At 39.8% G+C, this 18,390-nt stretch overlaps 1 protein-coding gene across 1 annotated transcript in view; it reads left to right on the plus strand.

The window, feature by feature from the left end:
* Positions 1-6,400, plus strand: part of ghrhra (growth hormone releasing hormone receptor a) — a 70,399-nt gene extending 63,999 nt beyond the window's left edge. The window contains exons 11-13 of the mRNA XM_060905431.1: positions 8-137; positions 256-297; positions 6,245-6,400. Of these exons, the coding sequence (XP_060761414.1) occupies positions 8-137; positions 256-297; positions 6,245-6,400 (328 nt within the window). The remainder of the gene's footprint in view (positions 1-7; positions 138-255; positions 298-6,244) is intronic.
* Positions 6,401-18,390: the final 11,990 nt, after the last annotated feature.

An 18,390-nucleotide genomic window follows, 5' to 3' on the forward strand; every position in this document is an offset into this window, starting at 1 on the left:
TTGGCAGGAGGTTGGCTAAGTCCACTTTGTTCTTGATCCCTCTGTTTGGGATGCACTACACTGTGTTTGCCTTCCTACCAGAAAACACAGGACAAACAGCACGACTCTACATCGAACTTGGCTTTGGCTCCTTCCAGGTGTGATGACATTAAAAGGTTTAAATTATGTAAAAATCCAAGGTATATTATTTTTAAAAATGTGAAATGTGTTGTTATTCTTGAACTCACTGATGCCCACATGTTGTTTTATTTGCAGGGTTTTGTGGTTGCTCTTCTTTACTGCTTTTTCAATGGAGAGGTACGCATTTCTGTGGTGGGGGGTATGTGTCCAGAAACTGGTCAGTATAACAATATATCATATGGAAAAGAGTGTTTTACTGGGAAATACGCCACTTGTATTTTTCATACGAGCTCCATCCAGGACATGGAGATCCAAAACCATGACATAAATGTGACCCCTCACCGAATCCAGGGACACATGTCGGCCGAAACGAATCCGAGATAATTGCAAAAGAAGCAATTTTTTTTCGAAATTTGTGATTTTTGTTTTTTTCCATCATGTGCAAGTTGAGATCTTGAAGAATACAATCAGTATTTCAGATAATAGATTGTTTTGTTGGAAAAGCATACATTTTTTGTTGCAAATAGTCTCGTTTTTGTCAGGACTGTAGCCTGCTGGGGGGTGTGGGTAAATTACCATATGGGCCATTCACATGATGATTTAAGCCTTTTGTTTTTTTTTCGCGAATCAGCTGTATGATCCGAGCTGAGCTCGTGGCTACTTAACTGCATACAGGCGTGTGATTTCACTATGGAATGAGTTACTAAACAGAGCGCAGAGGAGCTGAAACACCGCGAAGCAAACAGACACACGGTATTTACATCGGAGATCACCATTTCTAGCAAAAAAAACCGCAACCTCGTTTTCCAGATTGAATGGAATACTTGAATGATCGGATGATACACGGAGCATTCTAGGATTACATTCCATCGGAGGCATTGGTGTGTGCAAGGTGCCGTTTCTCTTTCTGATGGGGTAAGTTTATTAATCTAAGGCTGTGTGGTTATTTTTGCATGTAACGGAGAGTGTTGTGGTTTGGTTAAGCCTAGGTCACAACCGGACGTACGATTTTTTGGCCGTGTGATTTTTGGCGTTTCCCAAATCGCTGCCGTTTTTTTTTTTTTGTTCATGGAGAAAGACGCGCGTTGGCTGTAAGTTTGTCTTGTAACCTGAAAAAAATGTAAGCGCCCGTAGAGTTTGTTTGACATGACAAAGAACCTCTGCGGCCGGTCTACGGCTCGAAAATCAGCACATCACACGCTCGCTCTCGTGAGTTTCATGCGTGCTCTCCGTGTGTTTCTTGCGTTTTTTGCATGTAGACCGGCCGTAGGAGCGCGTACCGTACGGCCGGTTGTGACCGAGGCTTTACATGAAACTAGCGTTGTGTTAGTTGTGTCATCATCGTGCTATCTTTCTTTCTTACGGTGTGAGTAATTTTTCAACCACAAAACGTTAAAGTATACTTTAGGACTTATTTTTGTACTTCATAATTGTTTTGGGCATACTTTGCATGGAAGGAAAATTGACGTGGTGATCTTTGTTTACATGAAAGTAGCATCGTGCTAGCTCGTAGGGGGTAGGGCTTTCCTTAATATCATGCAAATGAGCACCATTATGTGCCCGCCCTGCACTCAGAGTAGCTGAGATGGAAAACTTTGAGGGCGATTTTCTCCCTTTTCTGTTTTAAGAAGTATACACTTTCAAAAGGCCACACATTCTTCAAATATTGTCAGATCTCCACATGGAAGGCATCATTGGAAAGCTTAGAAACTGGACTTTCTGAATCTGTCAATAACTCAAAATGCCCCCGGGCCGACATGTGTCCCTGGATTCTGTGATCTGCCACAAATCTCTATATGTCACTCGTGAGAAAATCGATGAATTTTTTTTGATAAATTTGGGGACTTTTTGTTTATGGATGTGTCTATATAATAAAAAGAAAATCACATGTCAGCTTGAAGATATGAAGTTTATCTTTCCGTGTTGAAAAGCTTGCATTTTTCATACGAAATACATTGCGGATCAGAGTGACATTTAAATAATATTGGCTGACTTTTTTTTTGTGGTATATCAGCTATATTCCATTCAGCTAGCATGATACTGAATGAGTCGAAGACGAGTAGCTGAATGGAATATATCTGATATACCATGTAAAAAAGCCAGCCAATAATATTACTATTATTATACATACACATTCCTTTCAGGTGTTCAACGCGTCTTTCTCTTTCAAAATTCTCTCAAAATCTTCCGTATTTAACGAAGCAAACCTGGCGGCCATGTTTGTTTACAAATTGTCACAGTCGCTTGCTAACGCGGAAGTTTTACGTCTCCGATGTGTGACGTCATGTTGCCTTGACAACCAAGCAATATCGTAAACCATATTCAACGCTCATTCTCCATTGGCTAGAATGACATAATACATGTAGGATAAGCGATATGCTAACAATATTGCATGCTGTCAGACCAAATGAATGAAACCCACTAGAAGGGAATAGAACACATGATTTTATTCCAGCGAAAAAGTGTCCTGTATGCAGAGGTGGACAAAGTACCCAACTTCATTACTTAAGTCAAAGTACTTAAAGTACCCACTGCTCAAATGTTACTCCAATACAAGTGAAAGTTGTCCAGTCAAATTTTTACTTAAGTTAAAGTACTGAAGTACTTGCTTTTAAAAATACTTAAGTATTAAAAGTACATTTTCTGTCAATGCATTGCTGTATTATTGTCACAACGCTTATAATACCTCATGCCTCTGAAGCAACCGACTGGATTATTTTGTGAATTCACAAAATGAACGCATGCTGTGCCATCATGGTGGCTTAACGTTAAGTCGGTGACCCTCCACCCGACATGCTAGCAAACTCTTTTCAAACTCAAAATCATATCGGGTAGCTAACGTTACTAGAAAAGAAAGATTTCTACATTTTGTTTATTTGGCAAGATTATGCTAAAACATTTCTGAAAGGACTTCAGAGAAGTTAATGTTATTCATGTTAACATAACTCTGTTTTTACATGCTAACTAACAGCATCCAAGTTAACTAGCTATGTGTTAACGTTAGCCGTGGACAAGGCGATAGCAACTCGGTGGGCAAATCTATAGAAAGTCATTTGACTACCCAGACTGGATAGCTATTGCAATGTTATCGCTAGCTCTAAAAACACAACTTCATTACAAGCATTCTCTTGGAATAAAACGTTTACATTCTTCAATATGCTTCCGCAAGTTGGACGGTGAGGTTTTGTAGGCCGTGATGTGGTTCATTTTCGGCAAACAAAGCAAACATTTAAAATGAAACGTCTAGGTAAAGCCATGAGTGCGTGCATTCTCCAGAAGAACCGCCTCCTTTCATTCTGCCATCAACTGATTGTGTTCAAATAATGCTGCGGAGAAATCATTGATCTTGATTTTATGCGGTCTATGGATGTGACGTGACCCTAGTGATTACTGATCGGCTGTCTCAGTGTCACCTGCGAAAAAAACAATCACGTTTTAGAAAAGAAAAGAAAAAACATCCACGTTCAAAGCTGCTTCATAATAATGAGTAACGAGGACCTTGATAGAAATGTAGTGGAGTAAAAAGTACAATATTTGTCTTTCAAATGTAGTGAAGTTAAAGTCATAAGTTTCCAAAAAAAATAAAAAATACTCAAGTAAAGTACAGATACTCAAAAAGTGTACTTAAGTACTCTGTGGTTGGTAGAAGAGAGCAACTGGACTTGCTTGAAGATTCTTGAAAACGTTTCACCTCTCATCCGAAAGGATGAGCGCCACCTACAATGCAGCCATCAGCATTCTGATTCGGATTCTATGATGATCCACGAGAGGATAAATACTGGATACTCCCTATTCGTCAGACAGAACTGAGGAAGCCTTTCGGATGAGAAACGTTTTCAAGAATCTTCAAGCAAGTCCAGTTGCTCTCTTCTACCAACCACAGATTACTATGTACCTGGATGAATGAGATTCTTCACAGATATGTTTCTACGCACTTTGGGATGAGATCCCTTCGACTGGTGCGGGAGTATGAGAGGACTTCCAGAAAACTGGCAGACATCTTAGCCAGAGAGGATCGTTCATTTTTGTCAACCTGGAACGACCATCACTGAACAGAGGTGGGGGTCTATGACATCTTTTATCAGCCACCTACAATGCAGCCATCAGCATTCTGATTCGGATTCTATGATGATCCATGAGAGGATAAATACTTGATACTCCCTATTCGTCAGACAGAACTGAGGATGCCTTTCGGATGAGAGGCGAAACGTTTTCAAGAATCTTCAAGCAAGTCCAGTTGCTCTCTTCTACCAACCACAGATTACTATGAACGTGGATGACTGAGATTCTTCACAGATATGTACTTAAGTACAGTACTCAAGTAAATGTACTTCGTGACTGTCCACCCCTGCCTGTATGTATAATAATTCCCGATATTTCACTCTGATGACATCACTCCCAGTGCTTTCCCGCTGACTAGATGCGCATTGTCAAAATGGCGAACTGGTTCAGAATTAAAATTCTTTTGATTAACGTGCGCTTTTTTGTGGATGTGTCCATATAATATAAAGAACATTACACGGTAACGCAAAGATATGAAGTTTATCTTCTCGTGTTGAAAAATATTCACCACTCGAAGATCAGTTTCATATCTTTGTGCAACCGTGTAATATCCTCTATATACAGCGATTAAGAAAAAAACCCATTATTTTTTGCATGTAATGCAGCTTCTGTGTATGTAGATACAAATGTAGATGACAAATTAATGACTGGATGTACAGTAAACAATTTACTACTGTACAAGTTGTTTCTAGATCGTATTATGACATAATTTTTACTTACTTTACTTATTTTACTTTTTTTAAAGTGCCATTCCACCATTGGATGTATTCTTTGGCATAAAATACAATATATTTTGACAACATATATAAATGGTATCATTAGATAGAGAAATCTTTTAGCTTCAAAATGATATCTCATCTCATTATCTCTAGCCGCTTTATCCTTCTACAGGGTCGCAGGCAAGCTGGAGCCTATCCCAGCTGACTACGGGCAAAAGGCGGGGTACACCCTGGACAAGTTGCCAGGTCATCACAGGGCTGACACATAGACAACCATTCACACCTACGGTCAATTTAGAGTCACCAGTTAACCTAACCTGCATGTCTTTGGACTGTGGGGGAAACCAGAGCACCCGGAGGAAACCCACGCGGACAACATGCAAACTCCACACAGAAAGGCCCTCGCCGGCCCGAACCCAGGACCTTCTTGCTGTGAGGCGACAGCACTAACCACTACACCACCGTGCCACCCTTCAAAATGATATATCAAACAATTTTTTGACAACGACAAGTATATTAATTTTGCGACCAAAGTTACCTACCCTTTTAATTTCCGCGCGTGACGTCATCGGCAGGTTCCCCTTCTTGTGTACCACGTGACGTGTGACGTGGCACATATTATCAGCAATGACGGATAGAACGCGATAAAAATAATACCAATAAATCTAGCTAATACCAATAAATCTAGCTAACTGAAAGATTAACTCAAAATTTTTCGCAATTTTTTTGGCCCCCATATACGAGGAGAAATGACTCTCTCACTTTGGGGGTTTCCTGGTCGAAAAATAGACCGACACGTGGTACACAAGAAGGGGAACCTGCCGATGACATCACGTTTCACTACCGCGCGGAAATTAAAAGGGTAGGTGACTTTGGTCGCAAAATTAATATACTTGTCGTTGTCAAAAAATTATGTTTGATATATCATTTTGAAGCTAAAAGATTTCTCTGTCTAGTCATGTTGTCATAAAATATATTGTATTTTATGCCAAAGAATACATCCAATGGTGGATTGGCACTTTAAGGTAAGTCTAGAATTTTTCCTCAACACATAATCCTTCTTATATTATTTAACATAATGGGCTTAGAAAATATAAAGTTGTATTATAAGGTTGTATCGTTTTTCATCACACTTCTGGTGGTATCTCATTAAACCCTCCTTTTACGTTACCTTACCTTCAGATCAGCGATCAGTCATGATCCACTGATTGGTACATTTGCGGTGTAAATGCATTCTCTCTGGGCATTCTCTCATCGTCTGACAACCCTTGTTTATTCAGTTACAGCTTTCATCTTTGCTCTAATGCCTTTGCTAGCTCTGCACATTTCTATTTTCTCCTCAGGTGCAGGCTGAGCTGAAGAGGAGCTTGTGGAAGTGGCAGACCCAGAATCAGCTCAGCCCTGGTAAAAAGCGGCGCATCACTGTCACTCAGATTAGCCTCCTGGACAGGGGTGAACCACAGACACATTTCACTTCCACTAAAGTCACGTCGATCTGACTGTCCAACTTCAAGTCTGAGTTGCATTGATTGTAATGCAAGCAAAGCAAATGAGAATAACCTCGCATCTTCTGAGTGAGGGTGCAAAGTGATGTGAGATACATGTGAGAGCGGATCTCAGGAAATGCTCAGGCCCAGTGAGCGGAGATTAAAGTGTTAAAATGCAGGTTGGTTTGAAGAACCTGAAGATAACAGAAAGCCTTTGGGTTAATTCAGAAAAAAAAAGAAAAAGAAAGAAAGGTGACTCAAGTGACCTGATTCAAATAGGTTATTCCAGAAGATCGTGTATTGCTTATAATGCTCTACTGATATAATACTGTAGCTATATATGTAATAATGTCTGATTAGCATTCTGAGCACTATGGATCCAATGCTTAGGATTCATAAGCTCAGTTTTAACTGCAGGCTATAGCGCCATTATTCGCTTTGGCATCAGATAGATGGTCCCAATGCTCTCCTGAAGGCTGGACCATCCTTAATATTCAGGTCTGAAGCACCTCATTACTGTGAAATACAGATTCTTGTTAACTGCTTCTGTTTGGGAAGTAAAGTCATTTTTGGCACCTTTCAAGGATTTCCTTATGGATAAGACTGAAACAAACTCCAAACCACAGCGTGATTGCCAACCGGTGCTTCATACGTCTTATCATTCATCATATACATGTTGTACATGAAAATATTATTGTTCATATTGCAGCATAAACCAGGCCACTTCAAATTACAGTTGTGTGTACAGTATATTTTACTCACGGTAATAAAGAAATAAATAATCGCAGTGTAAAAGCTTTAATATAAGGTGTGTCCTTTACCATGACACTATTTCCATTTAGCTTCTGATGTACTCATTAAAATATTGCTAATACCGACAGCTGGGAGGTCCGTATGGTGAAATACCGTGACCGAGGTCTTGAAAGTACTGAGCGAGGCCCTCTGGGCCGAGGTCAGTATTCAAGGCCGAGGTCACGATATTTCACCATACGGCCCGACCTTAAGCTGGCAAATAATATATTTATTTTTTTCTTTACCAAATTCTAACAGAAAACGAGAGCGCCCGAAAGGGAAAACCGAGCCAAGCCACCATTTTGAATCCTCATTCACGGCTGCAATGCAAATGGCTTCCTCCTTGGTATACAAGTGCACTTCCATGGCAGGAAAAAAACTACATTTTGCCGCCTATGTAGTCCCCTATTTATACAAAATTGAGTCATTCAGGATTCAGCCATGTTTTTGCTCGGCGTTAGCAACAGTTACAGGTTTTTAGCTTTCTCCTGAAATGTTTTCTTTTATTTCTTCTTCTTCAGGGTAGTAAAACTCGCTTTCGCTGTGAAGACTGTCGTTATCGTTATCCATGATGTAAAATTAATGCTATCCTCCTGAGAAATGCTGGCAAAAATGTATAAGATTTTTGATAATCTTATAAATAAATCTGATAAAAAAAGATAAATGGTGACAAAAAATGCTACTATGTTTGTTGTTGTTGTGAATGAGCGAGTCGCCAGAGGTTCATAACCGGGGTCCATAACTGGGGTCCGTGTCGTAGGATAGGGACCCGCTCGTCAGCCAGTCAAAGCGCAGGACTTGATGGAAACCAGACCGCGAAAAAAATAGAGTACAGTACTGTGTAAACATCTTAGGCACCCTATTTTTTTTTTTCATACAAACTTTGTTATAGATTTCTATTTTATGACTTCGACATTATCGATTCAGTACAAAAATGTTTTAGAGTTTCAAATGTTTGTGGTTTTTTTCCAGCACAAAATTAAATATTACAGGAAAAAAAAAAACGTTCGTATCTGAGATCTGAGCGGCATGTTCCATAAGAGAGCACTTTTCAGATTAAAAAAGGAAACATAATGAAGGCTGCTGGGTTTTGGTGCAAAATGAAGAAGCGAGTGTGACAGTCAAAGTGTCCAGAAGAACTGTGGCTGGTTCTGTAAGATGCTCAGTAAAACTTACAGCTCATTTCCGCATAAAACTGCACTCACTGGACCCGAGACTACTTTTTTTTTTTTTAAATCAAAGGGTCGTCTCACACCAAATACTGACTTTGCATTTATTTATTTATTATGGCTTACTGATTACTGTTTATAGTATTTTTTTTCTTTTTTACATTTTGAAACATTTAATTTCATTTTATTATTTTTAAGCCATTCTTGGTTTACAGCATTTCTTTACGCGTGCCTAAGACTTTTACACAGGACTGTATTTTCCTTTGAGGAGATGCTAGCATGTTTGGAAGGAGTCTCCAGTATCAGCAGAAGTAAAGCTTTACATTTTATGATGTTGGATGGAGGCATTGTTTTTTAGTCTTATTAACTTCAAAAGAGAGAAAAACAGCGAGGTTGGTGAGAAAATGCCTGTTTAGCTTCTGTAACATATGTGATAATAGGAATTATTCTATCCACATTCACTGGATATGAACAATTGTGCGCTCTGATTGGCTACGCTACTACTAGGCTATCAGCTCATATACACTACCGTTCAAAAGTTTGGGGTCACTTTGAAATGTCCTTATTTTTGAAAGAAAAGCACTGTTCTTTTCAATGAAGATCACTTTAAACTAATCAGAAATCCACTCTATACATTGCTAATGTGGTAAATGACTATTCTAGCTGCAAATGTGTGGTTTTTGGTGCAATATCTCCATAGGTGTATAGAGGCCCATTTCCAGCAACTATCACTCCAGTGTTCTAATGGTACAATGTGTTTGCTCATTGCCTCAGAAGGCTAATGGATGATTAGAAAACCCTTGTACAATCATGTTAGCACAGCTGAAAACAGTTGAGCTCTTTAGAGAAGCTATAAAACTGACCTTCCTTTGAGCAGATTGAGTTTCTGGAGCATCACATTTGTGGGGTCGATTAAATGCTCAAAATGGCCAGAAAAATGTCTTGACTATATTTTCTATTCATTTTACAATTTATGGTGGTAAATAAAAGTGTGACTTTTCATGGAAAACACAAAATTGTCTGGGTGACCCCAAACTTTTGAATGGTAGTGTACCATGAGCAGAGAAAAACAAAATGGCGGCGTGTGTTGCTGAACCAACCGAGGATGAAATAAAAATTCTACTTGAAAATAAAACCCCAAAAATACAAAAAAGCAACAAAAGATGGAATGAAAGTATTTGATGGTAAGAGCATATCTTTTTTTATTTTTCAAGAATTATTATTATTATTATTATTATTATTGGCGGCATGGTGGTGTAGTGGTTAGCGCTGTCGCCTCACAGCAAGAAGGTCCTGGGTTCGAGCCCCGGGGCCGGCGAGGGCCTTTCTGTGTGGAGTTTGCATGTTCTCCCCGTGTCCGCGTGGGTTTCCTCCGGGTGCTCCGGTTTCCCCCACAGTCCAAAGACATGCAGGTTAGGTTAACTGGTGACTCTAAATTGACCGTAGGTGTGAATGTGAGTGTGAATGGTTGTCTGTGTCTATGTGTCAGCCCTGTGATGACCTGGCGACTTGTCCAGGGTGTACCCCGCCTTTCGCCCGTAGTCAGCTGGGGTAGGCTCCAGCTTGCCTGCAACCCTGTAGAAGGATAAAGCGGCTAGAGATAATGAGATGAGATGAGATTATTATTATTATTATTGTATTTTTCACAAATTGCTCCTGTCATTTCGCCGGTTTGTTTACATTCTAAGCGGAAATGATTTTGTTGGACATTTTGTATCAGCTCATGTATGACCCGATTTTGTATCAGCTCATGTATGATTCGATTTCGTGGAATAACTGTTAAATATTTTTTTCGCAGTGCAGTTTCCATAAAATCCTGTGCTCTGATTGCTGGCGAGCGGGTCTGTACCCTACGATACGGACCCCAGTTACGGACCCCAGTTATGGACCTCTGGCAACTCGCTTGTTCACAACAACAAACATAGTAGAATTTTTTTGTCAACATTTATCTTTTTTTTAAGATTTATTTATAAGATTATCAAAAATCTTATAAATTTTTGCCAGCATTTCTCAGGAGAATAGCATTAATTTTACAGCATGGATAGCGATAACGACAGTGTTCACAGCGAAAGCGAGTTTTACTACCCTGAAGAAGAAGAAATAAAAGAAAACATTTCAGGAGAAAGCTAAAAACCTCTAACTGTTGCTAACACCGAGCAAAAACATGGCTGAATCCTGAATGACACAATTTTGTATAAATAGGGGACTACATAGGCTGCAAAATGTAGTTTTTTTCCTGCCATGGAAGTGCACTTGTATACCGAGGAGGAAGCAATTTGCATTACAGCCGTGAATGAGGATTCAAAATGGCGGCTTGCCTCGGCTTGGTTTTCCCTTTTGGGCGCTCGGTTTTCCCTCGGCCTTGAATACTGACCTCGGCCCAGAGGGCCTCGCTCAGTACTTTCAAGACCTCGGTCACGGTATTTCACCATACGGACCTCCCAGCTGGTAAATTAAAAAATAATAATAATAATTATATATATATATATATATATATATATATATATATATATATATATATATATATATATATTGTTTCATGGCTGTTTCACAATACTAAAGGTAATTATAAATGGATAAAAAGATCTGGTTCAGGTTTGGTACTGTAACATCAACATATTTAATATTTAAAGTAAAATCAGATCCTGAATCACATGACATCAATCACTGATTCATCTATTTATTGAATATTTTGGCACTTTTACAAAGAAAGAAATATATATCCTCAAAGGATGTTATACAACGCTGTCCCTGTTTTGAATGCTGAGTTTTCATGTTCATTTCGTTCACGTTTTGTCCATGAATAACCACTGACTATTAACATCAAGGCCATGTCAGACTGCATCACACCCATCTCACTCCAAAGCAGACAATAAAAATCCATATACAGATACAAAATTTGGCACAGACATCAGAAATACCAAGTTCATCTATGATGAAATTCGACATGTAAAAAAACACACAAATGTTTACCAAGAAGCTTTTACTATATATCGTGGAAAAAGAGAAAAGAAAACAAGCAGGCTATGATACACAACAACAACTCATTCTGAAAGTACGATACAGTTCTGAGGTGTCTCCTAAAAGCATCGTAGCACAAAGATCATCGTTAAATGGTACAGCGAGCATCACAATGAACACTCTCTCTCCTAGTTAAGATGCTCTTAGCGTTAAGAGGCTTTTGGGAAACCCACCCCTGTTCAGTACATTCAAGGTTTGTAAGCATGTCTAGGCCGATCTACGACGAGTCACCGAGAGCCATGTGTGGGTCTAAAGGCTCTCTTCATGATGAGCGCAGTGATGAAAGAGAAGAAGAACCGCCACAACGCCACCCAGTGGCAGGCAAATGCAACACACACACACACGCTCACGCACAGCTGGCATTGGTTTATAACAGCTTCAAGACATGGTCGTTACCTTCTGAGCATGCTTACTCAGAAAGACAGCTGGTGTCAAGAACGCAGAAAGCAGCAGCTTTTATTCCTCTTTTTCTATCCTTTCTTTCTTAATAAATTTTTTTTCTCTGTACATTCAAAACATCTGCATCGCAATCAGGTAAATACATCATTTGTCCTCTCTGTACACTTCATGTGTTGGATGATACTGTTAAAAAAAACAAACAAATAGATAGATAGATAGATAGATAGATAGATAGATAGATAGATAGATAGATAGATAGATAGATAGATAGATAGATAGCATACATGAATCAGGAAATAATAACTAAGTATACAAGCTCAATTTAGACAACAAGTATTACAATGATTCTTAAAGGAATATTCCAGTGTGTTAAAACAAACAAACAAACAAACAAATAAATAAATAAATAAAAAGAATCCCAACCAACCAAATAACAGCAAAAATACAATTCTATATGTTGCATTCTGTATGTAACATACATGTAATTACTAAGGACAATATTTCAATGTGTTCCTGTACTGAAAATAGAGAGAGAGAGAGAAAAAGAGTTATTACTCGAACTCATTTGTCATGGAACTCTAAGGCCACCTTTTGAATCCTGTGAATATATTTCAGTAGTTTTAAGATGAAAACCTGTATATCTATTTAGAGACCAGATTAGTGTTTCAAAGGGGAAAAAAAAACATTCAGGTTTATTTCTAAAGATGACACAATACCTTGTTTTCTTTACCGATATCGATACTGAAGTGTTGAGTATGAACTGATATCGATTCCCATCTGATATTGTTTATCTTAAAAACTACTAAAAATTATGGCTAAGAGATTTTTTTTTTTAATTAAAAAAAAATTAGGGCAGGTTTTTTATTTTTTTTATTGCTATACAGTACAACAAAACAAAGACAATGGACAAAGACAAAAGTGCAAAACAAACAACGAACACAAGTGTTGCCAGGCAAAACAAACCTCACCCGGCAGCACTTATTTTATACCTATATATTGATAATGGTAATATTTCTCAATCATCAGCCGTCGAGTTATAGTCCTATGAAAATCCATGACCTTGAGTTTGACATTTCAAAGTTATTCAAGGTCAAAGGTCATCCATATGGGGATTTCTTATAAGTTGATAATGGTAAACCTCTGGCTATCATGAACAATTTTAAAGTTATAGCCCTTTGAAAACCCATGACCTTCAGTTTGACCTTTCAAGGTCACTCAAGGTCATGGTGCCAAATGAAAGGTCATATCGGAGTTCCTATAAGTTGATAATGGTAAATATCTGTCTACCATCAACTGTTTTCAAGTTACAGCCCTCTGAAAATCCGTGACCTTCAGTTTGACCTTTCAAGTCACTCAAGGCCAAATATCATGGTGAAAAATGAAAGGTTATATGGCACTTCCTATAGGTTGATAATGGTAAATATCTGTCTATCGGCAACCGTTTTTGAGTTATAATGGAAAATATGTTATTTTGACCGAAAGGTTGACCTTTCCGGTGACCTTCACCTTGACCCGATTACCCACAAATTTAATCAGGTAATATATGGACCATTATCCACCTATCCTGAAAATTTGAAGTCAATCGGTGCAACCGTCTAGACGCCAGATTATTAACAGACAGACCCACAAAAAAAAAAAAACCACACTGATTACAATACCTCACCCCACTTACTCCATCACAGGTGAGGTAACAAGATACGCAATGAACCAAGGGAAGAGGTAGATTTTCAAAAGTGCAAATTAAATCCTTAAGGGACTTATACAATATCAGTGATTTATTACCATTTTCTACACCGCAGAACAATACTGAAGACAACAAAACTTGAAAACAACAAAGGAAACACACACGGAGTAGTCTGGTTAACACCAGACCATATCACAAGTGAAATATGGTCTGGAATCCGCCTACTGAATTTCTCGTAGGGGAGGTGTGGTTTACGATTGTCAACGGGCGTTTATTGGACATTGCGAATGTCTATCATTTGGCGTATACGTAGCCCATGGCCAATCATGGCAGTTGTACCCGGTGACGTAGTTCAGAGCGACGAAGAAGACGAAGAGGCGAAGAAAGACTGTAACGCCAAATGCTGTTCTTTTTTTAAAACAAACTTTCGCTCTAAACTATTCAGAGCAGTGTCTAAAGCTTGATCGAAAGTTTGGTTCGTATCGCTCGCGCCATGTTAAATGTGATCCGTAAACAGTCCCAAATAAACTACAAGCTTCCGTTTGTCGAGTAGTACGTGTCACCGTCTTTCCACCCCTCCCCACTCTCTGATTGGCTCCCTAACTCAGGCGAGCCTTTAGACCATAGTTTCCATGCTGTCTTTTCAGATCGGAACGATTGTGCAAAGCAGCATGGGATTTCCCAGGCTACACACGGAGCTATGTGACATACAAAAAGTAAAAAAAAAAAAAAGTGTTGCCAGACAAAACAAACCTCACCCAGCAGTCTGGCCTATTCACCTTACAAGGTGAATCCGTGACTTTCAGTTTGACATTTCAAGGTCACTCAAGGTCAACATTCATGGTGCTAAATGAAAGCCCATATGGGACTGTTTATATGTTGATAATGGTAATATTTCTCAATCATCAGCTGTCAGGTTAGAGTCCGATGAAAATCCATAATTTTCAGCTTGACATTTCAAAGTCATTCAAGGCCAGAGGTCATGGTAGCAATTGAAAGCCTATCTATCAGAAAGCAGCAGCGTCTATCGGGGTGGTGTAGTGGTTAGCGCTGTCGCCTCACAGCAAGAAGGTCTGGGTTCAAGCCCCGTGGCTGACGAGAGCCTTTCTGTGCGGAGTTTGCTTGTTGTCCGCGTGGGTTTGCTCCGGTTTCCCCCAAAGACATGCGGGTTAGGTTAACTGGTGACTCTAAAGTGAGTGTGAATGGTTGTCTATGTGTCAGCCCTGTGATGACCTGGCGACTTGTCCAGGGTGTACCCCGCCTTTCGCCCGTAGTCAGCTGGGATAGGCTCCAGCTTGCCTGCAACCCTGTAGAACAGGATAAAGCGGCTAGAGATAATGAGATGAGATTTGTCTATCATTAACCATTTTAAAGTTATGAGCCTCTGAAAACCCATGACCTTGAGTTTGACCGTTCAAGGTTACTCATGGTCAAAGGTCATGGTACCAAATGAAAGCCCATATTTGACTTTCTATATGTCAGTAATATTAAGTATCTGTCTATCTTGAACCGTTTCACAGTTATGAGCCTCTGAAAACCTGTGACCTTGACCCCTGACATTTCACCTCCAACTGCTAATGCTACACTCACAACCCGCCATAAGTGTTTTGGACACGCATGGGCCGCAGGGTTTGGTAGCTCGCAGCTGTGCTGCAGGGTGAACCCGGGGGAAAATTTGGGGGAGGAGTCCGGGCAAAGTACTTGTTATGTACAGGTTACATGCCTGACTTCCTCGAGGAGTGGGAAAAATTGCGCCGTTAGCTCGTGGAAAGCGTATGTCTGACACATGTGATCAGTGTGTGTTCAGTGAGTGTGGAGTGCATGTGACTTGTATTTTACCAGTTTCCTGCGCTAGGAGTACGGGCCACACTTGTGAAGCATGTGTGACGCATGTGATTAGCACGTGACAATCACTCATGACTTGCGTGTGACACGAGCCAGGAGTGGGTATAAAACCAGCGTGTGTGCAGAATTCTGCATCTGTCTTTCGGCTGAAGAACAAGAACAATATTGCTTTGTGCTGCTCCTCAGCTTCTATCATCTGCCTATAAGGGTCCAACTCCCTCAGTCGTTGCGGCAGGATGGCGATAGCCATCTTCTTCCCTTCTACAGTGCTACACGTTACATGATTGGTTCCTTGGTTCCTCTCCAATATATATACCCAGAGTCTTGCCCCTTGTGTCGGGTGCGGGTCACGTGCTCTGCGTGCACGCCACACATAGGGGTAGAAAGTGAGATGTACTTCTGTCTTGGGGGCCACACAAATAGCAAGTGTGGAGTACTTGTGTAGGACTTCTGAGGCACGTCACTCCTACAATGACCGTGCGTCACTCGTGCGTCTTACTGCCATCGCAAAGCCCCTACTAGCCGCGCTGCTGACTTGGTTCAGGCATACAAAAGAAGTACGGGTCCCGTACGGAGTGTATGCATTCTTGAATTTTCGCAAGACCCGTAGAATTTGCATGTGCAGGACCAAAAGTCTCCACGGTCAGTTTGCGACCTTCTACGGTGCGGAACACACGCAAGTGTCGCGCAAGTCTCAAGCACGGTTTTGCCAAATTTTTTACCGTAGACTGCCCGTAGTAGCACGTACGGCAGGTTGTGAATGAGCCTAAAGAAAACTTTGAGAGATACCCCATCGTGTAGCATATCAATGGAAGCAGAATTGGAAGATAAATTTTTATTTTAATTTATCTAGAAGTTTTCTCTATTTCTTTTCTCTGTTTATCTGTAATGATGCTGCTGGAATCTTAATTTCCCTGAGGGAACCCTCCCAAAGGGATCAATAAAGTTTAATCTAATCTAATCTAATCTAATCTAATCTAATCTAATCTAATCTAATCTAATCTAATCTAATCTAATCTAATCTAATCTAATATTTTGGATTTGGTTTGAAGTAAATATGATGAATATGAAGGAAGATAAGGCAAAAAACAAACAAAAAAAAGATTTTGGCCTTTTTGGTGGCCTGGACCTTGACAAGATGGCCCTCAAAATGTTGGAGGTTCTATTTGAGACCAATGCTCATCTATCCTGAAAGTTTCATGAAGATTGGTTCAGTCGTTTTCCTGTAATGTTGCTAACAAAAAAATAAAACAAAACAAAGAAACAAAAAAGAAACCCCACCGAAAACAATACCTCACCCCCTGGTGGACTCCGTCCCGGGCGAGGTAACAAACCCACAGGCTACAGGAATGACAGACCGCATAAGAAACAAGTGATACAAAAAAAATTGAACAACAGAGACAATGGAAAACAAAAAAGCAATGACAAAAAGCAGAAAAAATATAAACCAAATACAGATTACCAAAAAAAGAGTTTTTTTTTTAAACTGAAGCACTTCATAGTTAAACATACGGTGTTCTTTCATGTAAAAATCACTTCCACTGTAGATAGAATAAATATAATTAATTAGAAAGAATAAGTACGATAAAATCAATCTGAACAAAAGGAAAAAAAGCAGTTTAAAGTGCATATCCTGGACCAATTTCGTTTTTTTTATATGAAAGTATGTCCCTTTACACACTCATCCAGAAGGGTAATTTTGCACAAGGCCATCTGTCTACAGCAGAAAAAAATAAAATAACAAAACGCGTCTGGAAAAATCCCAAGGGAGTCTGGAGCCAGATTCGTGACGTCCCCTGCGGAAGCGCCAGCAGGCTGCGCTAGGTTTGTACGGTTTCAGTGCACAGCCTGTGTAGACCAAGTTTCGCAGCTAGCGAGTTTGCATTGAAATATGGAACTGTCACCTGAGCGCAATGTTACTTCACCTTTGGATGAAGAATACAATGAGATGTCAGAACTATTTCTCACCCTGGCAACAGTCAGCTTGTGAATCGCCGATTTTCTTGGTCTTTTTCTCGGCTCTGCTTGGTCCTCGGCTTCCGGGTGCCTCGCACGAAGCGCTCCCATTTCTCTCTCATTGTCCGGTCTTTTGGGAAACGATGAGTACTAATCCCATCAAGATTGGTGTTGCTACACCCTCCTACGATACATCTGTTAACCATTTTAATAATTACGCGATAACGTTGAAGAAATTTGCAGAAAACCACCAGGTCGTTTTCTCATAAACAAACCAGCGCTGACGTAGGATTCAGAAAGAGGCGTCCCGCACGCGACGTCACAAAAATCAATGTTTGCCGGGAAATTTGGCAAGTTTTTTCAGAGGTGGACCAATTCGCCTCAAATGGCTTGATTTCAGCTGAATTTTTCTGGTATTGCGCAAGGTAAAAAATTGCACAAAATGCAAAATGTGACAGATATTTGGCCAAAGTTAAATATAAAATAGGAGAATTACATTGATCTTGCTCCTGAATTTACCTGTGATATGCACTTTAAGACTCTTTATATGAGAAAAATTCCAGGTTCAAAACTAAACTTCTTTTCTGAATCTAGTTCTATACTTTGCTATTTGTTACAGTTAGATTTAGATGTTTTTGTCCAATATACAATCAATCATTTTTATTTACTTATTTTTTTATAATATTGACTTGATAGTGATACTGGTACCTAATAGTGATCTAATCAGTGCCATTTCTATTTATGTTGGAAACAACTCTGTAAAAAGTTTTGCGAAGAATTTCTATCATCCTGTCTCACCCTAAGATGTTTTTGAAGTAAAAAAAAAACATTTTCTGTTGATCACATAATTCCATATGTGTTACAGATATCGTTTCAGAGTTTTAGGGCGTATTCACACCTACGTTGTTTGGTCCGGACCAAACGACCAAACGAACCAAATTTCCCTTGGTCCGGACCTTTTGGGTTGGTCTGAATACAAACCACCGAACTCTGGTCCGGACCAAACAAGCGGACCGAGACCGAGCTGCAAGGTCGGACTCGGTCCGGACCAAAGGAACCCTGGTGCGGATCTTTTGGAGGTGTGAAAGCAGACCGGACCTAATCCGACAGTTTTGCTTTTTTGTACCTCGGGAGCT

The sequence above is a fragment of the Neoarius graeffei genome, chromosome 23 (genome assembly GCF_027579695.1).
Source record: "Neoarius graeffei isolate fNeoGra1 chromosome 23, fNeoGra1.pri, whole genome shotgun sequence".
NCBI lineage: Eukaryota > Metazoa > Chordata > Actinopteri > Siluriformes > Ariidae > Neoarius > Neoarius graeffei.